The 25,947-nt window shown below is 37.1% G+C and overlaps 1 protein-coding gene across 1 annotated transcript in view; it reads left to right on the top strand.

Moving 5' to 3' along the window:
• Positions 1 to 1,468: 1,468 nt before the first annotated feature.
• Positions 1,469 to 25,947, top strand: part of npr1b (natriuretic peptide receptor 1b) — a 46,554-nt gene continuing 22,075 nt past the window's right edge. The window contains exons 1-5 of the mRNA XM_081389736.1: positions 1,469 to 1,804; positions 4,024 to 4,819; positions 17,027 to 17,214; positions 20,038 to 20,151; positions 22,158 to 22,293. Of these exons, the coding sequence (XP_081245862.1) occupies positions 4,060 to 4,819; positions 17,027 to 17,214; positions 20,038 to 20,151; positions 22,158 to 22,293 (1,198 nt within the window). The 5' untranslated portion in view covers positions 1,469 to 1,804; positions 4,024 to 4,059. The remainder of the gene's footprint in view (positions 1,805 to 4,023; positions 4,820 to 17,026; positions 17,215 to 20,037; positions 20,152 to 22,157; positions 22,294 to 25,947) is intronic.

The raw sequence follows: 25,947 nt of genomic DNA, 5'->3' as shown, positions 1-25,947 counted from the left end.
AACTTACCTGTCTGCGACAGGCATATCATACCTCAGTGCTTATGACTATAATTTGGACATTCCTTGAAAAAAGCTTAATTGTTGTATTTGAATATAAATGTCAGAATCGTGCCGGAACACCATGGTGACTGAAAGCTCAAAAATGAATCTCTCACATGTTACAAACACACACACACTGCAACTTATAAAAACAAAGGAGACACTAGAAGCTCCACAGACACAAACTACTGAAGGCGGTTAGTGGATTTTGAACTCAAAATGTGTGGCGAGCAGATAGAGCTTGTCCTGACATATAGGGTCAGATCTTGCTGGGCGGCTGGAAACTGCTCTGACCTGCCTCTCGTGAGGGTTACTGATTCCTCTTCAACAAATGACAGTGAGGGGATATCAGTTCACAACAGTGTTTAAACCTTTGCAACATCACTTCTGTGGCCATATCCACCATCACTTTCAGCCCAGTATTCAGCCAAGTAAGGTCTATCCTTCTGAGTAAAGATATTTCCACACTGTATTTCTCAATAAATCTGTTAACAGTATGTGTAAATTAACATTTGTACAAACTGTTTGGACAATGTACAATAGTATATTTAAAAATGAATATTAACCTATATTAAATTACGTTAAAAAACAAAACAAAATTGGGCACTGATAAAAAATAAAAATAAAAAACTACTACACTTTAATGATTAATTATTAACTATATACACTACCAAGATTTTTAAATGTTTTTGAAAGAGGTCTTTTATCTCATCAAGGCTGCATTTATTTGGTCAAAAATATAGTATTGTGAAATATTGTTACAATTTAAAGGAACTATTTTCTATTTTAAAACGTATTCCTGTGATAGCAGAGATTCATTTTCAATAGTAAAATCATCATATTTGGATGATTTCTGAAGGATCATGTGACACTGAAGACTGGAATAATGAGGCTGAAAATATAGCTTTGTCATCACAGGAATAATAATAATTAAAATATATTAACATAGAAAACAGTTATTTTAAATTTTAATAATGTTTTGCAATATTGCTGTTTTTACTGTATTTTACTATTTTTGATCAAACAAATGCAGCGGTGGCGAGCAGAAGATACTTCTTTAAAAAACATCTTTAAAAAAAATCTTATTCCAAACTTGTTTACTCTGTTTAATGTTAAATCTACTTTTCAAACATCGTCAGTCACTAATTAACACTCGCTAATGGAAAAAGAGTTTTTTGCCTACATTTCGATACCAGCAGGATATCATGCTAACTAGCCAAACCTTGACCTCGTGTTTCTTATTGGTAATGTTCAGCTATGGTTACTTAATGCACGGTAGAAGCTAATGGATTTTGATGCCATTGATTTCCTCTGACTCGAAATTAGAGGAGTGTTTACATGGTTATTTTTTAATAGCTAGGAGCATTTGGAAGTGCTTTCTGACCAAAGGGTGAACCTTTACCCTGCGGAAGCATAGAAGCACATCCCCACACACACACACACACACACATACACATACTCTTTCACTCTCTCTCTCTCTCTCTCTCTTTCTTCCGGCAGTAACTGCAGCTGAGAGGCATTAATACCCTCAGAACCCTGGAGCATGGCAGAGAATGCAGCTCGACACAGAGATGAGGTGGAGCTCTCTGTGAGGTAATGTGATTTGAGAAAATCACAGCTGCTCTTGGCACTCTGAATGACACACAGTCAGGCTGCGAGGATGAGTTTCACAGAGGCAAGGATGTGTTTTGTGCTGTGCTGAGTGGACTGTCACGGGTTTGTACCGACTCATGTTGAGGTGACCAGAAGACATCATGTATAAAAGGTAAGGTAAGTTTTCTGTTCAGCTTGTTTGGAGTTCTGTTGTGTTAGAATTGTTTAGTTTACATTTTTTCCCCACAAAATATGATTCGTCATAAAATTTAGATCAGTGGTTCTCAACTGGTTTTGCTTCAGGGCTCAGATTTTACCTGACTGATTTTCCTTCAACTCTGGGCATGTGACCCACCACAGTGCAAAATCTGGAACCAGAATTTAATGTGGTTGGGTTGTATTTTCTTATACCCTAGCCTTTCGTCTTAGTTAGTTTTCAAGGATGAGGGCAAGTCACTCAACCTGTCCCGTGTTGGCATCTGATTCATTTGGTTAGTTTCTACCAAGTGACAGAGGAATTTGTGCCAAAATATCATGAAGTTAGAAGCACAACCTATGCTGTGAACAATAGAAATGTGAAGCTATCCATTCCAAAATGCATGATTACATGGTTACTTACATGTATTATTGCCCTTCAGTGGTGTTTTTCTCAGATTTTTTGCAACCAGCCGTTTGAGAACAACTGTTACAGATTTTCTATGGGGACTGATTTTAATCTGTTCTTTACAAATGAAGGCATGAAGTGTGTTTTTAGCTGTGATTCAGGATGCATTCAGGTGTTTATCATATTTAGAGTTTATGATGTTTTTTAGCTCTTTGTACTGCTTTGTGAAATTTTTACAGTATCTGTTGTTAATTTCTATATATGCTATTATATTTTGAACAATTATTTTATAAATTAAATTAACATGAATATGTTTTAAACAAACAATGAACAACAATATATATAAAATGATATATAATATTATATTAAATTTACCTATATTAATAAATTATTGTTGTTGAAAATTTTATTTATTGGAACCTTATTGAGAAGTGTTTCTAGCTATCTTTTAGCATTCACATTATTTTCATTGACAGTTGCTTGGTTGGCGCAAGACCCCCTGAAATACATTTGAAATCTGTCATCTTTGCTCATGGTTATTTTCTGGCAAATAATGCTACCTATCAGATTGTGCTGCCAACACTATATTTTCATTGTTTTAAGGTTAGGTTTATGGTAGGGGTAGGTATGGATGTTAATAAAGCCTCAAACCACATGAATATGATGATGGTAGCACAATCTGATAGGTAAAATTTTTTGCTGTCAAATTGTGCTACCTACTGTTTTAACTGGAGGTAGCACAATCTGAGCGGGTATCACAAATCATCAGAACAGCAGCTCAGTTTTGCAACCAGATTTTTATGAGCCAATCACCTAAGCTACACAGAATGTAACAAAATGGCATATGTTGGCTAAAATTAATCTCTTACTAGGTAGAAGATAGCCAGATTAACCAAACTGCAACACAGACAGGTTGCATGATATGCTCTCATTTCATCATTGAAAACTGAGGTGAAACACTAGGGTAAAATTATAAAGTTTTCTTTAAAATAAGATAAGTACATTTGGAAATATAGGTTATAGACCCATGCGCCTTTCAGACCCAAATATAGAGTGAAACAGCAAAATCTCCAGATATACCTTTCCAATATACTTAAGTACTGTTCTTTCCTTTTTCTCACTCTTTTTTTTTTTTTTTTTTCAAAAGTTTTTGAAGTGTGTCAAAGTACAAAAATCATCATTGGAAACTAAGGTGAAAGAATAAAGTTTTCTACTCAGATGTGAAAAATAAGATTAGTAAATTTAGGTTAGCATCTTTTCTGACCCAAATATGGGTCAGTGAAACTGTAGAATCTCCAAAAAAACATCTATGAATACTCAACTATTATATATGTTTATATATATATATATATGTAAGGGATAATGTATAGAGAGGCGGTCGTTATAGCGAATAACAACCCCGACAGGCTGAACAGGACCCCGACGCGAAGCGGAGGGGTCTTGAATCAGCCTGAAGGGGTTGTTATTCGCTATAACGACCGCCTCTCTATACATTATCCCGCTTATTACATGGCTACCTACAAAATAAATAAATAATTTGACACGAATTATTGATTTAAAAAGGAGTTTATTGATTTAAAAACGATTGTATTGCTTCCGCCAAAGAAAATAGTCCGTTCCGCGTCCATAGCAACGCGCTGTTTTTCATGGCAACGGTCTGTTATACTTCGCAGCGGTCTGTTATCAAGAAATAACAGACCGCATCCTATATTGGAATTCAGCCGAGCCATGTAATAAATATAAATATAAAATCGAATCTCATATGATAAACGTGTCTGTGTGTGTAGTGTTCCTGATCAGTTGGAAGCGTGAGCTGCAGTGATATGAGTCTGTTGCTCTGGTTCGGTGAAGGCAGAATGTTTCTGCTGCTTTTGCTGCTGCTGTGCTGTGGGACACTGCTGACCTGTGCCAAGACCAGGAGACACCAAGGGTCCCACACACCCGCACACACCCACACTGATGACATCATACTGGCTGTCATTCTGCCTCAACACAATACATCCTACCCCTGGGCATGGCCCCGCGTTGGACCCGCTCTGGACCGCGCCATTGCTCGCGTCAATGCTGACCCCACTTTGCTGCCCCGGCACCACCTCCGCCACATCTTCGCAAACAGCGAGAATAGGGACGGTATCTGCTCCGAGTCCATTGCCCCGCTCATGGCCGTGGACCTGAAATTCGAGTACAACCCGTGGGCCTTCATAGGACCTGGGTGTGACTATACCTCCTCCCCAGTTGGGCTGTTCACTGCTCATTGGGGCGTCCCCATGATCACGGCAGGGGCCCCTGCTGTAGCTTTCCTCCTCATGGAAATGTACACCTCCATCACAAACACGGGTCCCACACACAAGAAACTGGGTGAGTACGCCCTCCACCTCTACAGGCATTTCGGGTGGCACCAACATGCCCTGCTGATGTTCAGTGACACCAAAATGGGCGAAAGGGCATGCTACTTCGCCCTGGAGGGGCTTTACACGGAGATGCATGAAGAAAACATCACAACCATGGACCTGGTATTCGAGGAGAACAAAGGGCCTGTTAACTATTCCGAACTCCTACACAAGATCAAGGATGATGGAAGAGGTAAGTGGCTTGTTTTTTGTTTTGCTTGAACAGTCTGCATCTAAGTGAGCATCTGTCCTTGTGTTAATACATTCCCAGTGCTTCTGAGATGTTCTAGATGAGGTAATTTTAAAAATCCACTTAACCTCGATTGCCATGCTGTTTCCATACCAACTGATTCCTAGATGTGACGTTAAGGTTAGAAGTCAAATTCGTGACTTACAAATGAGCCCATAATAATTGCAGTGCCACAATACTGAATTTCAAGAGTGCAACAAGAGTCACACCGAAGCCATAACAGCATATAATTGCAAAATAGCAGGGGAAAAAATATGTTTTCTGGTAAAAAGTGTGGGTTTTATTTATTATTTTGGTAGACCCAGGCAGAATCTGCTTTATAGGTCATACAGGTTTTTAATGACATGAGGGTGAGGTAATGTTCCTTTAAATGCTTACAGAAATGTTGTGATGGTCTCAGTATATCATTCTTCTACCACCAATGAACATTGAGGGTGAGTGTGAAGGTTCTAATGAGTGACTTTGTGGTATATTTGATGGCATATTTTGTCCCCTGAGCTTGATTTGAGCTGCATGATCCAGATTGAAATGTGTACAGACTAACACATTCAGCATATTACACAGAACGCATGACTAAGAATGAGTGAAGGCGAAGGATAGAGAGATGAGGGACAGCAGGAAAAGTTAAGAGTATGATGTCATTGTTAATCTGCCGATTCTCCATGCTTTTCTCAACCATGATTAAACTACTCAGAATGATGTATGTAACAGTAATCTACTGAATTGTTTTTTCCATTCTCCCAAACAATATGCTTGATTCGAGCCAGACTCAAACCTAAGTCTCCTATGAGCGCCACAGCTCAATATGTCAACAACAGGAGAATCCATTTTATAGTAACAGTGATGTAGTGCATCACAAAATGTAGCTCATATAGTCAATGTTTTGACTTTGGCATCAGATTAGTTCTTCCGGAAAGGGGAACTCAGGAAACCTGTATCTATAAGTTTTTAATGGGTAAAATGTACTTTAAACCTTTTTTCAGGTCCCAAAGGGGTAAAAAATGTCAACTGAACAACATTTATTTACAGAGGTTATGACCCCTGTGAGCATGCAATAAATTTTAGCACACACTATCTGATCTGTTGGCATTTCCTGCAAAAACAGAGTTTGTATTCATTGTGTGTTCATTCAGTCTTTCTAACTGGAAGATTGTAATGGTTCATCATTAGTCACTGGATGCTCTTTTGAGTCACTCAATGAACAGCTGGGGAGAAATGTAATGTTGTACTAACACATAAAAAGTCAGATGAATGAAGCAATGGATGATGTCTGAGGTGGAGGCTGTGGCTGCGTGTATGGTTTAAAAACCCTTGAAGGGTTTAATATGTAAGGGATAATGTATAGTGAGCCGGTTGTTATAGTGAATAACAACCCCGACAGGCTGAACGGGATCCCGACGCGAAGCGGAGGGATCTTGAATCAGCCTGAAGGGGTTGTTATTCACTATAACAACCGGCTCACTATACATTATCCCGCTTATTACATGGCTACCTACAAAATAAATGAATAATTTGCCGCGAATTATTGATTTAAAAAGGGGTTATTGATTTAAAAACGATTGTATTGCTTCCGCTAAAGAAAATAGTCCGTTCCGCGTCCATAGCAACGCGCTGTTTTTCATGGCAACGGTCTGTTATACCAGAGAATGTCTAATAGGAAGAGAATTGGCACTCTCTGCTTACTTCCGGGTTCTGGATTGGTTGCAGTAACACGTCTCTGTCCATGCGGGGGCGCTCGCGAGCGAGTGCAGAATGAATGGAGGTCTATGGCGAAAAACCCTCAAAACCCACTTTTCTCAGGATATAATTTTTTGTCTAGTAATTTGAATGTTGTATTCGAAAGGAGATGCAAAGACATTACACATTGCTGGGTGTTAGATTTTTTTAGAGTCACTTATTTGGTTTAAAAAGTCTTTTAAAATGTCAATGACGTCAGAATGCTGACGTCATTAGCAGAATGCTAGCGTGTTCTGGGCAACAACAACTCAACCTGTAAGAAATAGAAAAGAAATAAGTACTCGTTCATTCAACTTTCGACCTATAACCCATGTTGAACTTGCAAAACCTACAATAAAATCTGAGATTTCTCAACGGCATTTGGGTGAAAGAGACACATTTAGCCGTTTAGCCCCATTGACTCCCATTCAGTCTGCACTCGCTCGCGATCACCCCCAGTGGAATTCTAATGGAACTGCAACCAAAATCAATACAATGGGGCTAAATAGGGAGTGCCAAGGCTCTCCGTAGACGGGCTCTGGTTATACTTCGCAGCGGTCTGTTATAAAGAAATAACAGACCGCATTCTATATTGGAATTCAGCCAAGCCATGTAATAAATATATATATATATAGTTCAAGTATTTAGTTGTTTATTTGTACATAATTTGGGCTTCCAGCTAACAAAACCCACGAAAACAGGATTTCAAAAAATTTGAATATTCCATGAAATCACACAGTATTTACACAGTGATACCATGGTCATTGAACCAGGTTTTGGTTATTTTGGCAGTGTGGGGCAGGTGCAAATTCTGCTGGAAAATGAAGGAAGCATGAAGTGCTCTGAAAATGTCCTGGTAGACGGCTGTGTTGACTCTGGATTTAATAAAGCACAGTGGACCAAAGTCCTCTTTTCTGATGAGAGCAAATTTTGCATCTCATTTGGAAACCAAGGTCCCAGAGTTTGGAGGAAGAATGGAGAGGCACACAATCCAAGATGCTTGAAGTCCAGTGTGAAGTTTACACAGTCTGTGTTGGTTTGGGGAGCCATGTCATCGGCTGGTGTTGGTCCACTGTGCGGTCCACTCAACGCAGCCGTCTACCAGGACATTTTCAGAGCACTTCATGCTTCCTTCAGCAGACAAACTTTATGGAGATGCTGACTTCATACATATATATATATATAATCAATACAATAAATAGAAAACTATGTGTGTATATATATATATATATATATATATATATATATATATATATATACATACATACATACATACATACATACATACATACATACATACATATATATATGTTTTGCCCTTTTTTTACATTGTTTTATTAGTTGTTGTTTTTTGCATTTTTCATTTTTCCCCCTTATTGCCTTTATATATATGTCGTCATCTAATTCTCACTTAAATTAATCTTTAAAACACTTAATAGTTCAATAATCTCAAGCAAATATATATATTTTTATCTATTTCTCATACTGTACTGTTAATGTTGTGTTGCCTAAATTCACTTGTAGTTAATTTTTTTTTTTTTTTTTAAAGCCATAACCAGCCATAACATAAAAATAATTTTTGACTTTGTTTCGGACAGAATTGTAATTTCGGTGCCTTCCTAAATGAGGATTTGGCGACAGATGACATAGGGAATGTTTTGTGGATGCAGAAATGTTTTGGGGTCTCTAACTGATTAACATGTAGCGAATACCTGTGGAGCCGTAACCTTTTGCGTAGATCTCGGAAGAGCTGAAATGCTCTTCCTCACCTCCTGCCTCTTTCCTCTCAACTCTCTAAAAACACCCTCACATCATCAGCGACAGGAAGACAACACATGGAGACAACACCGCCTCCTGTGAGATTGGAATCTCTGATGTATTCCTGCTCTTATCCTAGAGTTTTCCATGCGAGTGCTCTTTCGTTTGGAGATTCAGAATGCTTGTCTCTTTAAAGTGCAGTACTAGATTTGTAAAACTGAGATCATCAAGTGCATTTTATTTGAACCAAACTATATTATCTGGACGGGACAGGAAAACACCCAGCTCATAAATGCAGATGAAATTGGACTTGAACTTTCTTCCTGGACATTGAGGCATTTAAAGAGCATTAGCTGGAGATTGCAAAGTCCGACGTGCAGCTAATTCATAATTACAACGATCTGAATGTCCATTCAGTACTCTAAACATACATTTTTTATATTATTATTTAGTCACATCATTACACAAACACATTGACAAATGCACGCATATTCATAACACTTCTCATTCTCTCTTTAGTGCTGAAGTGATGTGCACTTAGCTGCTGCTTTGCTCTTGGATAAAATATCCAGCACAGCAAAGCTGTTAATGGCCAGAAGTCAGCAGGTGTTTCAACATCAGTCTCTCTCTCTCTCTCTGTCATACACACACAAACACATTGTGCTCTTCTGGTTTCATTTTTCCATGTACTCGATCACTTCAATTACACCTGCATCAAAGAGGAAGAGGACCTTGACTCAAGAGTGCCAACAGGAAGGTCTGGTTTTCACATTCTGATTTCTGAACAAGGGCAAGCAGAACTATATGATTCTTCAAAATTAATAGAGCTCATTTTATGGAATTGTTTGAAATAATTCCTCCCCGATTCCTCTTCTGATGGAGCGGTAGCATCAGTCTACCCTGTAATCATCTTTTCAAGTAAAATGCCAATCTTTGTGTCTACAGCTTCATGGCCTCTTGTCGTCATGGTTGCCGAGCGCAAGAGCGGCCATGCTGAACTAAACTACCCACAAGGCCGTGCTCTGCTTCTCTCTGCATTTCCATCCATCTGGATCAGCTTAAAAATTTATCTGAACTGAGAGGTAGAGAAAGATGAAAAAAAAAAAATGAAAAAAAATTGTATACTCATATCGCACACTTTTATAAGCCTATAACTGCTTCTCTGCTTGAGGAATGCTGTATTCTGAGATTTCAGGTCAATATTTCCCATTGTTTCTGACCTTTGGATGTAATGCAGTGTAACTGAACACCTCCAGACCTAAACCCAAACATATCTTCATTTATCATTCGTAGAGATGAAGGCTTGTCTTTATTCTGGTCTTGAATCTGCCCCCCTGTGAACAGAATACTCAAATCATAATGTTCTCTTTGTGACCGCAGAACATTGGGTTCAGTTTAATACAACCATGACCTCACATCCTCTGATCTAGAATGAGGTAATGTTAGGCAGACCTCCCTTACATCACACAGATTCCTGCGCTAATATAATTTGTAACCCTATACTGGCTTTTGTTAAACAGCATTAGAAGAGAAACATGACAGGCTGGACATGACAGACAAAAAATGGTTCCAGAGCCTGCATTTTTAGTTGCTTGCAGTCAAACTTTAGATTTCCGTTAAGCAGTCCTCTCTAAATGTGCTTAGTTTTCCCCCCCAAACTCTGTTTTTGTTCTAAGATTTATTAACTTCCTTGTGTCCATTTTTGATGAGCATGATTGGAAATCTCCATTTTTATGCAAAATCACCATTTTAAAGACTGAGAGCAATTTTCCTTATATGTTGATGATGCATTTCTTTTTTTAAACAGGAAGTTTAGGTGGGAAATATTTTGTGGTTCATCTTTTGTTAAGTCACATTCATGAATCATGATTTGCTACTTGTTGGTTGCAGGTGGTATTTGGGGGTGGGACTCTCTTGTTCTAGAGAGCACTTGATTGGACAAAAATCAGTGTAGTGCAATATGAGTCTTCTATATTGAGAGACTAAATTTGTGTTTAAATTCTAAAAGTAAAATTCAAATTTTTTGAATTACACTACGCCTCAAACATTGACTGAAATCCACAAAACTCTTTTACAATGTTAAAATAATGTTGTGTTTAAATGGTTCGGAGTAAAATCAACCTAGGCTCCTTTGCACCATGACCTCGAGCCGCCCCCCCAGAAGCCTTTTTTCTCTTGGTCGAACATTATTAAAGTTAGAGCTTATTTAAAGATATCTGCCGAATAGCTTAGTGCAGGCGCTAGTGGATCCAAGGTTGTATCTCGTAAATTACCCCACTAATAATGCCCAGAATGGTACCAAACTTCTACAGTAGTACAAATAGGTTCTGTACTCATAAAACGAGGCATTGGAAAGTTTGTAAGTACATCAGGAGTTTATTTAAATAACACTTGCCTGATGGCTTATGCTACCGCTAACCCGGACGTCGAGGTCACTTCCGCGAAAAGCCTGTAAAAGTCCTGGCAGAAAGCTATGCATAAGGATGTAGTGTAACGACAACCAGTTCCAGGAATGCACTAATATTTTGCATTTCTGTAAGAACCATCTCTTTAAGATATAAAAGAGTCTGGGTCATAATGGCCCAGTTTCACTGACAGGGCTTAGAATTAAGCCAGGATTAGGCCTTAGTTCAATTAGGATATTTAAAGCCCCCTGTGGTGAAAATCAAGTTTTTAATGTTGTTTGATGTGGTGTTTTTAATATGCTTTAAGACAATCCATGTGCGAATTCACCAGTCAATACCATTGCTGAGTATTTTCTCCTTAAATCTGCACTGAACCAAAGACAGTCTCAAAAACGCGTTTTGAAATCGACGGTGTTTCTGACGTCACAAACTACCTTGTAACTAATCACATCAACGTGTGATCGTCAATGATTGGATCTCTGGACTGGTATGAGAGAGTGGAGGCGGGGCTCATTTGCATATTCATAGAACCGGGTATACTAAAAGAGGCAAGAGTGTAGAGTTACATTCAAGCTATTTTAAGGCATGAAGAAAAAACATTAAAATAAAAAACGTTTAAATATGTAATTTTGGTGATTAAAGATGAGTTTTATGGGAAAAAATTATTGACTGCAGGGGGAACGTGCCTTAGACATTTTTTATATTTTGAGACAAAGCAATGGCACTGACATATTTTTAGAGCAAGTTGCTTTCGGTTAAAACAGCTCAAACATGCATTTTAGTCTGGGACTAATCTGAAGCCTTGCCTGTGAAACCGGGGGAAGATGTACTACTGCCATTTCATATGAATAAATAATACATAAACATTCATATATATCCATAAATGTAAAATAAATGCTGATGCAGTCCCTTTAAACCCCATCAGGCTGAATAAATAAGCACGCATAAAGCCCGTCCGTGTCGCTGTCTGCTCCCCTATCATGCTCAACATGCACATGAGAAAATGGGCTTCAAGGATTCCATCCAGATCAATAGAATTGCTATTTCCTGTTGTAATTATCTGATCATTTTGTGAGTGTTGTGCCTGCTTTTTAGTGTCGATATTCTTTAGAAAAACCTAATCAGTGGGGAAAGGGAAGGGTGGCAGAGCTTAAACAAAACAGATCAAGTCCTGCATTTAAATGGGATAGATTAGAGTCAGTGCAGGAATGAAGCTATAACAGTCTGCTCTGATTGATCAAACATTTTCATAAATTCTCAGATCATAGAGCTACAGTCGTTTCAACTATTCACTCAAAAAAAGCGGACAGACAGCAGTTAAAAATGGCAAATAGAGAAAACAATAAAACAAACAGTAAGGGCAGAGCACACGTTGATGTTGTGAACATGAAGTTGTTTCCTAATTATGTTATTTTCAGAGAACACAAGCGGTCTTGTATACTTCAAACTCAATACACAGAAAACTGTACACACTGATTCTGGCTGTCAGTGTGATTGTAGCTGGTTTCTTTTAGAGAATGGCATTGCATTTTCTGAGCTGAGCCCATCATTATCATTACTGCGCTGTGTGCGGCCATTTTTCTCGATTGCAATTACAACGTACCTCCTCATCTGATTGCATGCAAGCTCCTTGTTGGGAGGACAGACTCTCTCTTACTCATGGTCTAATTGGTGTGATGATATAGTGGAGTGCACAGTTTTGAAATAATGGACAATTCTCTTGTCTATATAAAAAAATTAAGATTTTTTTCTCAGCCAATTCTATTCAGAAGAATAGGAGCCTGCTATGTTTATAAAGTTTAATTAGAAAATTTAAGGTTGGCCCATGATTACCTTTGATTTGGCCAGCAATATCATATCACAAGACAATTTATCCTCTTGTTTTAACATTTTTTGTTTTGTTTTTATTTTTCATTTAAATGTGTACAGTATAAATGAATTGACAATTGTAGATTTCAATGTAATAATTCAACAATTACTTCAGTTATTCAGTTAGATATAATTCAACAATTACTTTTCGTAGAAATTTTGGTCAGCTTTGTTTATTATTAAAGGAATGAATAATACTTTAAGGTGAAAGAAAAGGTAAGGTGCTTAAAATCAAGTTTGCTCAAATGAGACAAATTGTATCAGTTGCCTAAAAAAGCTTTTTTATGTTACATGGAGTGGGTCGTCTCATTGGGGTGGACATACTGACATTACATGACATGACCAGCTGAAAAATACTTAGTGTAGCTTTAAATAGTTGTGGTGTGACATAAATATTTAAAATACATTCTCAATGTGAGGTCAGTTGTTTTGTTGCTCGTCATTTTAGATAAAATATAATATGTCACTGCTTCAGATGCCATGTTGACTTACCGATTCACAGTATGTTCTTATTAGATGCCTTCTTACAATACCTAAGCAACCAACTAGTGCTATTTGTAGACTGAACTCTGTTGAGTATATGCAAAAGTTAAACTCTATTTGGCCCACAAAAACACCCACTCATGGTCTGTCACTCCTGTCCAGGGAAAACATGTTTAGGAATGTTTTTACGTGTGCGTCTGAGGAAAGCGAAGTGCCTGAACTCATTTGCTCAGTGCTAGTTAATGTTTAACAGCATTGAAAATAGCAATTCTCCCCGTTAGGCTGGATATCTACCAGAAGTCCCTCTCAAGGGCTTCATCTGATAATGATGTGCATTTCAGTGTGTAATGGACTGCTTTATCTCTCTGACGGGTTGCTTCTCACACCTGACATTCTCCTTTCCCAAACAGAATTGCATTTATACTATGGACGTGCCTTCGTAATCATAGCAAATGTAGTTAGTGCAGTCGCTCTTGTCCTGATCTGTCATGAACGGTCTTTCTTTCTTTCTTTCTTTCTTTCTTTCTTTCTTTCTTTCTTTCTTTCTTTCTTTCTTTCTTTCTTTCTTTCTTTCTTTCTTTCTTTCTTTCTTTCTTTCTTTCTTTCTTTCTTTCTTTCTTTCTTTCTTTCTTTCTTTCTTTCTTTCTTTCTTTCTTTCTTTCTTTCTTTCTTTCTTTCTTTCTTTCTTTCTTTCTTTCTTTCTGATAGACAGTGTAGGTATATGGCAAAAGTCATGTTGGGCAAATGTAAAGGTCTTGCTCTGTGGTTCAGTATTGACTTGAGACACAAAGAACTGAACCTCTGACTCACTCACAGTAGGACTTTACCCTCTTATATTCGCCATTTTCACATGTAAGTGTTACTAGCCTGCAGACTGATATTGTGGGCTGTATTTTACCCTCTTTACTTTGCTGGTTAACCAGCTAAATTGATACCTGACTAGATAAAAAAGGCTGTTGTGTTCCCTTTTGCCAAATAGGTAGGAAAATTGCCAAATAGGTAGAAAAATATTCTTCCTGGGTGCAAGAAACAGAAAATCTGAAAAAAAAAAAAAAAACTATTTTATAACATTTTGTAACATTTCAAACTGGATGACCACAAACACTGTTTTATGCCACACTGTAAAAAATTTCTAACCCCCTCAAATCAAAAATTTCAAGTAACCGATAACATCTAAATTTTTCAATTGGCCCAAGTGAAATTCTGTAAATTTCAATTGGCCCAAGTGAAAATCTGTCAATTTAATTTTATAATTTACAGAATTTCACTTGGATTTGGATTTTTTGATTTGGGAGGCTTAGAATTTTTTTACAGTGCAAACGGAGGGGAAAAACTGAAAGAAACTGTCATTTAATTAGTACCGCCCAACCTCCCAAAGCCAAATACCGTCACATACAGATAAAAAAAGCATTTGCCACAATGTTCCATTTTTACCAGTAGACATACTGTTGTACGATACAATTTTCAGTGATTAAACCTACCCTTACTATAAATGTTCTTTTAATAACCCTCTGTTGATCCGACTGTCCATGGGCAAGGATTAAAACATATTTTAAAGTATAATCTGTAGTTTTCACGAAAGCCCTGGAGCTGTCAAAAGTCCGCCAGATGACGCGTTTTACATCACATTGTTCATTTAATTATACTACCGACATCGTAACAATTCAAAGCTGGTTGAAAATTGACGAAGTTACACCTTAAAGGGAGAATTAACACAAAAATAAAATGTATGTTTATTCACCTACATGTCATTCCAAACCTGTATGACTTAATAGAGAATGCTGAAGAAGATTTGTTGCTGATCCAAAAATAAAATTCTACCAGCTAATAACCAGTTTAGACCAGTTAGAAACCAGAATGTTTCCTTTGTGTACTGAGGTATAGAGATGTTTTTTTTTTAAGTCCTTTTGAGAAAATTACAAAGCTTTCAAATTTGGTTGTTGAGCATACAGATGCTATGTTAGATTTTGAAATATACACACATTTGCCCAACTCAACAAGCTTTGCCTGTCGTTGTCATTGGACTCTCTCATTACCCACATCTACCCAGATCTGCCAATACAAAGATAGACTGAGACAGACTGACTGGCTTGTCTGTCTCCATCTAGATCCTGTCCCTCCATTCTGACCTTTACTGGTTGACACTGATCTGTTTGTTCTCAGGCTACGTTTACAGGTTAATTACAGGTTTTGTTTCAGGTTCTTAAAAAGTATTTTGTTTAAAATACTTACTAATTTTTTTTTTTTTGATTTTTTGAAATTTTCTGTGTACATGTTGAATTATAGCCTCTGCCTATTTCTGTTATCTTGCCTCTGAAGTCTCAGATAGATAAATGGATGAATAAATGGATGGATAGATTGATTAATTGATATTCCCCATGATCCTTCACTTGTATTCCATCATTTTATTGGCAGAGAGGCTTAAAGATAGTTGTTCATTTAGAATTCTTCTAAAATTCTAAATCCATCTTTCACCTTGTTCGTTATTATCCTCAAACTGAAATCACATTGTTACTGAGCAACACACACACACCACACACACACACACACACACACACACACACACACACACACACACACACACACACACACACACACACACACACACACACACACACATAACTTGCTATTAGCTTATGTCTCCTGTAATTACCCTCCTTCTGCAAATGACTGTCTGGAGTCAAGTTCTAACACTCTCTCTCTCCTCGTCTCTGTGATCACTTCACTCATTTGATCAGAATTAATGAAGCATTTTGCTTTCTTTCACTATTTGTGGTTCCTTCTCGCGCCTGAATGTTTTTTTTCTTATCTGAAATGTTGAGGAGAAGCTTAACATCCTTTTCATATAAAATATATCCCTTATCATTTTTATGAAACATCCTGTTCAGCACAATATCACATGAATAATGGAAATAGAAAATGTTTCTACTGGTTATATTTACACTGTGAGAACAATTTTCTTTATCAGTTTTTTTTACTTCTTTTCCAATAAAAATATCTAAACATATTTTAAACATTATATATTTATTTGAGAAGCAAAACTGCATAAGATATTAAGACCTATTTTCAGAGAATGTTTTATATATTTTTATATTGTATATCTTATAGTGTGTGTGTGTGTGTGTGTGTGTGTGTGTGTGTGTGTGTGTGTGTGTGTGTGTGTGTGTATGTATTTATGTATGTAAGTATATAAGTAACTTTATTGACCTATAACATTTAAAAAAAAAATTAACAAAAAACTTCACAATATTTTGATAAAATAAGCTTAAAAAATTAACTTTAATATGTATATTCTCTGTGGGCGGCTCGTGGCTCAGTGGTTAGCACTGTTTCCTCACAGCAAGAAGGTTTGAGAATGGATGGATGGATGGATGGATTGATTCTATGAAAATATCTTAATGTCTTATGCAATTTTGCATGTGGATAAAAGTGAACTTATTTTACATACATTTATATTTTTTAAGAGATTTATATTACTGGAAAAGACAAAAATACTGATTAGGAAAATTATATTATGCATTGTGAATGAATCATCAAAGTCATGTTTTAATGTATGACGTGCGATGCTAAAAGCATAGAACAGACAGTCCAGATTCACTCAGAGCCATAAATGCATTAATGCACCATTACAGACACACTTACTGTACACACACATGAAAATGAACGTGCACACGCTAATTCCTGTCTGGATGCATTATACTGGCACGTCATGCTGAAGTAATGACGTTGTGATATTGATTACGAAGTCATTTCTGGTAAAAATGCTAATGGGAGTACAAAAAAGCTATATTTGAGCTCCTGATATCCTCAATGCTCCATAGAACCAGAATATGTGTTTGTGTGTGAAGGGGAGGGAATTATAAGGAGGCTAAAGTTTTTTCCTCATGTCGATATGTTCTCTCTCTCTTTCTCATTACAGTGGTGTTTGTATGCTGTTCTCCGGATATTTTCCGGCAGTTGATGGTGCACTTCCACAGGGCAGGTCTCCCCAAGGAGGAGTATGTCTTCTTCTACATTGACATCTTTGGACGCAGTTTGGAGTCCAGGCCTTCGCAGCCATGGGCCAGAGGAGACCCAGATGATGTCTTTGCCAAGGAGGCCTTCCAGGTAACTAAAGCCTTTCATAAAACATGAGAGAGAGGGATGGACAAATAGTGATGAGGACATACACTGCCAATAATCATTTTCAGTTTCATTCATTTTGTATTTTTAAATATCAATAATAATCTTTAATATTTAATTATTACTATAAATATGATAATATTAAAACTTTATAATATTTGCATAAAATATTCATTTATTTTCTGAGAAATTATCTTTGTTTTTTCTTACTCCACTGACATTTATTTTTTCTTGTTTAAAGCAGAAATAAAACACAATTTAAAGTGGTTTATGCTTAACAGAGGAACATTTTTTAATTCAATATATTCTCTAATAAAATAAATGGTTACTCTGGTTTGTAGACTAGAAGACTGTTAGGTTAGGGTTGGGGTTCGTAGAATAAGTTGACAACTTGACATGTAGTTGTAAAGTTAATTTATAGTCAATTGAATGTCTGTAAGGGGACCATCAAATTAAGTCTTACCAAATAAACTTAATTCAAGGTATTTTCTCTGAATTTAGTCAGTTTGTCTGTATTGCTCTCTAAGGAGGTGTTGCAGGTTGTTGTAATCAGCTGTCTTTTTAAAAGTCTGTCCAGTAAGCCCTATGTCTGGACACACACACACACACACACACTCACACACACTCACAAACACTCACACACACTCAACATCCTTAGTTTCATGGTCTGTTAAGTTTTGCTAACAGAAATATAACTGATATTATACTATTTGAGATAATAATTATTATGATCATGATAAAGGAGAAGAGAGACAGTTATGAAGATTTTTCAACAGAATTGTTGTCTCATCTCTTGAACCTTAAAAAGAGCCTGGCTTTTAGTCTGTATGGTGACATAATAACAATGCATTTTATTTAAACCCCCTGTTACACAAAACAATCCCTGCTATGCTTCAGGGGGCTCAAAATCTGAGCCATATTCTTATCAAAAGCTATGCAGTTCACTCTAGCTTTGGTCGGTGTCACAGAACCGCAGTCAGCAGCCCCTACTGTGATAACAGCTGCCTGTTTTGATAGTGGAAGGGTTTCTGTGCAGAGCGTGAGAAATGTCTGAACTCCAACACTACGTACCCACTGATGAACCCACGCACAGCAGATTCAGGACATGCTGATGCTCAATGGAGCTTAGCTTTGGTAGATTATTATTGCACACAATATAAAAACAGACCAACCTGACCAAACTATTCATATATGTATGTAACTTCATAAGAGAAGTGCTTTAGTCTAAAAATGTGGGTAACACTATACAATAAGGTCTCATTTGTTAGCATTAGTTAATGCATTAACTAACAGTTATCAATATATTTTTTTCAGCATTTAATAACCTTTGCATTTATTAGTATACAATTTAGGTTATTAGTATACAAAGTTAATTGTAAAAAATTGCTTATAAATTGCAGAAAGATACATGGTCTTATATACAGTTGTATATAGTGTGTGTGTGTGTATATATATATATATATATATATATATATATATATATATATATATATATATATATATACAGTGAGGAAAATAAGTATTTGAACACCCTGCTATTTTGCAAGTTCTCCCACTTGGAAATCATGGAGGGGTCTGAAATTGTCATCGTAGGTGCATGTCCACTGTGAGAGACATAATCTAAAAAAAAATCCAGAAATCACAATATATGATTTTTTTTACTATTTATTTGTATGATACAGCTGCAAATAAGTATTTGAACACCTGTCTATCAGCTAGAATTCTGACCCTCAAAGACCTGTTAATCTGCCTTTAAAATGTCCACCTCCACTCCATTTATTATCCTAAATCAGATGCACCTGTTTGAGGTCGTTAGCTGCATAAAGACACCTGTCCACCTCATACAATCAGTAAGAATCCAACTACTAACATGGCCAAGACCAAAGAGCTGTCCAAAGACTCTAGAGACAAAATTGTACACCTCCACAAGGCTGGAAAGGGCTACGGGGAAATTGCCAAGCAGCTTGGTGAAAAAAGGTCCACTGTTGGAGCAATCATTAGAAAATGGAAGAAGCTAAACATGACTGTCAATCTCCCTCGGACTGGGGCTCCATGCAAGATCTTACCTCGTGGGGTCTCAATGATCCTAAGAAAGGTAAGAAATCAGCCCAGAACTACATGGGAGGAGCTGGTCAATGACCTGAAAAGAGCTGGGACCACCGTTTCCAAGGTTACTGTTGGTAATACACTAAGACGTCATGGTTTGAAATCATGCATGGCACGGAAGGTTCCCCTGCTTAAACCAGCACATGTCAAAGCCCGTCTTAAGTTTGCCAATGACCATTTGGATGATCCAGAGGAGTCATGGGAGAAAGTCATGTGGTCAGATGCAGATGCGGATGCAGATGTCAGATGCGGTCATGTGTAGCATCATGCTTTGGGGGTGTTTTTCTGCACATGGGACAGGGCGACTGCACTGTATTAAGGAGAGGATGACCGGGGCCATGTATTGCGAGATTTTGGGGAACAACCTCCTTCCCTCAGTTAGAGCATTGAAGATGGGTCGAGGCTGGGTCTTCCAACATGACAATGACCCGAAGCACACAGCCAGGATAACCAAGGAGTGGCTCTGTAAGAAGCATATCAAGGTTCTGGCGTGGCTTAGCCAGTCTATACAGAGTTCAAATACTTATTTTCCTCACTGTATATATATATATATATATATATATATATATATATATATATAATTATATATATATACACTCACACTCACAAACACACAGTAGTTGCTTATATATTTGATATAATTTTTTTTAGAATAGATATTTGCCTCAGAGTAAATTTGTATATATTTTGTATATTTTTCAGAGTGTGAAGATTCTGACCTACTTAGAGCCACAGAATCAGGAGTACAAAGAGTTTGTCACTAATCTAAAATCGGATGCCAAACGGATGTTCAACTTCACAGTGGATGATTCTTTGGTAAGAGAGATCATTATGAACTGATTTATCTTTACCTTTTCATTTTTCATTATTTTATTATTGCGCCTATTCTGTCAAGACTCTACTGTGCTCTGCATCTTTTCTATCTTCCGTTGCAATTACTATTTATTTCTTTATTCTCTTATCTCGTTAAAAATTCTGTGTGCCCCCATTACAGCCAGGCTTCTCTCATAAAGAGATTGAAGGGACCTTCTTCCTCAAAATGAATAAATTTATGTTTTTCAGCCAAGTGCATTTATGTGTGTTTACCGTTTTTTTCTATAATAGTCATCTATTCACTAAATAATGCACAAAGGAACAGGATGCAATGCACTTTTGCTCTTTTTCTCTCCAAATGGTAAAGGTTGAACATAATTATATATCTGTGTGTGTGTGTGTGTGTGTGTTTGAGGCCTTACAAGCCAGACCCACATCAAGATGTTGGATCTGGGAACACACCATTAGCAGGGCTCAATCCGAAGGGCGGGATAAACGGTTGTCTTTCAAATTCCCTCTGCACGCAATAGGATATCGCAAGCCAACGGAGAGTTACTAAACGACCCTGGCTGCAAATTACATTTGCTGCCACTAGGGTGCGTCTAGATTTCTAGGGTATGTTTGAGGCCCAGGTTATGAAATTAATGTGACGCACACCTGCAATTTTCAGGTCAAATGGTTTAAGCTGCTCTGCATCCATCAGGAGAATGTATTTTAATGCAAGAAAAAAAAATTGTGTCTAGTTAGCTGTGTTTGAGTATTTGCCTTTTAATGGGTCTGCTGGTTATTAGAGAGTATGGTGCATATAATAGGTGTGTAGACAGTTAATTTAGTTCAATTCAGCAACTGTCTGATCTCTTTATCACAGTGCATCTCAAAACAACATGCATACAGACACATTCACACAGACACAGGAGAGAAAACAGGTATTTTTAACAGGGTATTTAACACCAGGGTGTGCTCCTGAGAGGAACTATATGTTTATCTCTGTTCTCTCCTAGTTGAACAAGCTGTATGAGCACATCTGTCTTAATTTGTATGAGGCTTTGTGGATTTTCCACTCAGTGTGGATTCTAATTGAGAGGTTTGCTTCGGAGACCATATTCAAGTGTTTTTCTGTGTCCCAGTTCACATACAGAAAGTGACAGGGCTTGAGTGAGTTGAAATATGAAAAGAAAAAACTCTTTACCCAGCGACTGTGCTTTAAAAAAGCAACTCTCTCATCAGTTCTGTTCATTTACATGCAAATGAATCTCTGCAGGGGTAAAATGGTCTGAATGGATTGGGACAAAAGATTAAGAGATGAAGCACTTTACCCTGTGCCTCACATAGTCTGACTTTATTTTTTCATTTCTGACAAATATTTGGTAAAGGATTCAGATCAGGTGTATTCAGAAAACCAACAGCATAATAGCATGCTCCAGGTAGGATGTGTGTCAAGAAAATCAATCTAACATGTCCATCAGTACCAGCACGATTTACTCTGGATGCTGGACTGATTTGTAATGCGCATAGTTTTTATGTAAATACTCATACACGTACATATATACATATATAGCAATTATTATTGATTTTGACTGTACTGACACTATTGGATGAGAACTGAACTGAGCTGGACGATGACATCACTGTTTTCTCCAGAGCAGCTTTATAGCTGAATTAAACTAATTTATTATTTGATGGTCTTTACACAGTTATTGAACAGAACTGAATCAACACTAAATTGACCTCAGCTGAACAATGACACTATTTTCTCTTTAGAGCTGCTTTGCAGCAGAACTGAACTCTGTTTGCATCATTGAATCATTATTTTCCTGTTTATCCCTAGAACTGCTTTGAAAATCTGTATTGTATAAATTGCAAAGGCATTTTGTGTAAAGGCGACTTGACTTGTAAATTGAAAATAAAGGTAAATAAATAGTTGTATAAATCTTTGAGTAGCCTCATAGTGATGATTATGAATTTTTCACATATGTGCATTCACTTATTTGGATATTTGATTCTTTCAGATGAACATCATCTCAGGTGGTTTCTATGACGGTCTGATGTTGTACTGCAATGCTCTAAATGAGAGTCTTTCAGAGGGACAGGATCGACCTTCAGGAGAATCTGTCACAAAGAGAATGTGGAACCGGACATATTATGGTGAGCACATAATCCAGTTATGATCTAAGGATTTTTTCTTTCATAGCAACCAAACTATAAAAGACAGATCATTCAACTTTGATATCATTTAAAATAAATGTAATAAATAATAAAAAAATAATATTATTAATCTTAATTTAATAATAGTATATCTTTATAATGAATAAAAAAAAAATATATAATTTTTTTAATAAATATGAAATTGGGACTCATCCTTTTTTACCTGGCTACAGTGCTTTGAATGAGAAGTAAAACATCATGATGCTGATCTTTTATCACTGGCAGACCATGTATCTTTCTGTATAATTTTTTTTGGCATCTATTTTTCCACATAGTATCATATGATGCTGATTCATTTTAATAATGTTTGAGAAGCTTTCAGAAGCGAATAATGTCCACCAAATACTGAAGCATATCTCTGGCCTTTTCTCCTCTCTTCTGTAGAGGTCACATCCTGCATAAATGTCTTTCTTGTCCAACTCTTTGGTCAAATTTGGATTACTGAGAAAAGAGTTATGTTAATGTCTCTGGCTGAAGGTCAGGCGTTTTGAAAAAGAAAACAGATTCTTTTTATCTTCTCATGGTGCTAAGGGTTGTATTGTGTGGGTTGAATTGAGGTTGGTTGAGACATTTTTTTTTTTCTGTTTGCAATATTTTGTGTCTTCAGCTCAATGATCTTCTAAACAAAGAAACATGGCTCCACTACAGTAACTCTGAAGGCCAAAGTGATTTTTTATTTTTAAGTGCTTCCATGAGTTTGCTACATTTACATTTTCTGGTCTTTAACAACAACAAAAATGTATACAAAAACAAATGCTAGTTTTGTATTGACATTGAATGCAATTTTTTATGTGTTGCTTTTCCAGTGTGGTGTAAGTATGCCAAAGAAAAAAAAAGAAAAGAATACAATAGAAACAATAACGACTTTATTTCATGCAGGCTCTTAAAAAAGCCTTGTCCAGCTTAATTAATCATTAAAGCTACACTGTGTAGGATTTACTCCCATCTAGCAGTGAAATTGTATATGACTACCAACTGAATATTACTTTCTAGCCCCTCCCATTCCGAGGGCGTTTTAACACCTACGGTGGCCGTATTATTTCAAATCTGCCGGCAGTCGTGAGTAATCTCCCCCTCGCATTCGCCTCGGTGCCACTGAGTGTAAAAACGCGATAGGCGAAGCTTGAATTTCCAGTTATGTCCCTCTTTGTCTAATATATTTTCAAGATGGATGCGCAACATGGCTTCCGCCATTCGAGCGACTCGCTCGTATGCATTCTAAATGGCAGATTATACACTTACGAGAATGCATAATTAGTTGGTTGAAGTGATTACACATTAATGAGAACGTATAATTTTGAAAGAACAAAGTGTTTTTTGCTAAAAATCAACTTAAAATATTACACAGTGTAGCTTTAAGAAAGAGAAACAGGCTTTGGTCTGTGCCAGGTCCCGTTTGATTTCTATCAATTAAACAGATTATGTATGAATCTGCCCTGTGTCAAAAAGTCTGGCATTACAGACCCTTCTTACAAACAGAAGCTCCCTGCAGAGATGGATCTGATGATGCACTTTCCAGAATTATGATGTGACTTCTATAAATTTTAAGGTTCAGAAAAAGAAAAGCGGTCGCACATGTGTGCAGACACCCACACAGACAAACATTTACTGTAGCAGATAACACTCAGCTGCCTATTTAAAAATACATATTAATTAATCACAATCTTAATATGATGTTTTATGCAAAACCTTCATGTTACCTTTTAAGGTTATTGTGTATATACAGTCCTTATGTGAGTGTAGGCCCTTAGGTCCGTCTGCATTTGTACATAGTAGGGCTGTCAATTAAATATGTTAATTTAGTGTGATTAATTATGAAGTAAAAAATAACAGGGTAAAATATTCTGCAATTAATCAACCTGGTTGGATGGCCCCAAAGTCTGCTTCCGACAGATCGACAAATTCTGTTGAAGGCATCCTGTGGACTATTGATAGACTGATGTTTAGTTCAAGTTTAAGTTCAAGTTCGCTTTGTTTATATAGCACATTTACAACAACCACTAGGCTGACCAAAGTGCTTTACAGAACAACCAGATAAATAATAAGAAAATAATATCTGCAAAACAACACATAAAACACAAATAAAAGCAGCAAAGCTAAGAGCAACCTTAAAACTGGAGTAGCAAAACAGTATCAGACTAAAATATAAAATGGTCAAACAGAAGTGGCAAAGTGTCAGACTCAAATATAGAATGGAAAAACAGGAGTGGCAAAACAGTATCAGACTCAAATATAAAATAGGTAAACCAACCTAAAAATAGAGATCAATATGCTAAAGAAAACAGGTAGGTTTTTAACAGAGACTTGAAGACAGACCGGGGCCGTTCTAATCTCTAGAGGCAGGGTGTTCCAGAGTCGTGGCCCTGCCACCGCAAATGCATCCCCCTCTACGCTTAAGTCTAATGTGAAGGACTACCAACAAAGCCTAGTCGTATGATCTTAGGCTTCTGGACAGAGTGTAAGGATGAACAAGTTCAGAGAGATAGGCAGGAGCTAAGTTATGTAGAGATTTTAAAAAGAAAGAGTAGAATTTTAAAATCTATTCTCTGTCGAACTGGCTGCCAGTGTAGAGATTTGAGAATCGGAGAGATGTGGTCATATTTGCGACACTTATGAATAAGTCTGGCCACAGCATTTTGGACTAACTGAAGACGAGCAATTTGAGAACTTGATATACCGCAATATAAGGAATTGCAGTAAACTTGCCAGGACGTTATAAATGCATGAACAGCCATTTCCAGAGTTTTTCGGAGTGAGAAAGCCTTTGATTTTAGACAGTAGACGAGTTGGAACTGATTACGGATGAAATGTGTTTGTCAAATTTGAGTTCTGCACCCCTGGGGATTTAAAAGCCAATAGACTCTCTAAATCAGGGCTTATACACCTTATATACCTCAGTCTTGTCTTCATTTAGAAAGAGGAAATTTTGGGCTAGCCATGCTTTAACCTCCTCTAAGCATAGCAGAAGAGAATTTATCGCTACAGGGTTGTTTCACTTGATTGGAATATAAATTTGGGTGTTGTCCGTGTAAAAATGAAATGATACACCTTGTTTCCTTAGAATAGCGCCCAGAGGTAGCATGTAGAGAGAAAATAGAGAAGGAGCCAAAATAGAACCCTGTGGAAGACCACAGGTCAGAGGTGCCATAGAGCTGGAGAAATGACCTTACTGTCAGACAGGTATGACTGAAACCAAGTCAGAACAGAAGCTTTTAGACCCACCCAAGACTCTAGTCTAGATAAAAGAGTAGGGTGGTCAGTGGTATCAAAAGCTGCCGAAAGATATAAGAGAACAAGAACCACAGTATCTCCGGAATCAGTGGAGAGATAAATATAATTTAACACTCTCAGGAGGGCGGACGCAGTGCTGTGAGCAGTCCGAAAACCAGATTGAAAAACCTCATAGATACAATTATTTGACAAAAAGTGTTGGAGTTGATCCAGTACAATTTTCTCCAATAGCTTAGAAATGAAAGGTAAGACAGAGATAGGCTGATTTTTTTTTTTTTTAAACAGAAGGATCTAGTGAAGGCTTCTTGAGCAGAGGAGTGACCGTAGCCACTTTAAGATTGGCAGGAACAGAGCCCGTTTTGA

This window comes from Scardinius erythrophthalmus, assembly GCF_964197995.2.
Source record: "Scardinius erythrophthalmus genome assembly, chromosome: 16".
Classification (NCBI taxonomy): Eukaryota; Metazoa; Chordata; class Actinopteri; order Cypriniformes; family Leuciscidae; genus Scardinius; species Scardinius erythrophthalmus.
This window is presented reverse-complemented; position numbering and strand designations above follow the sequence as displayed.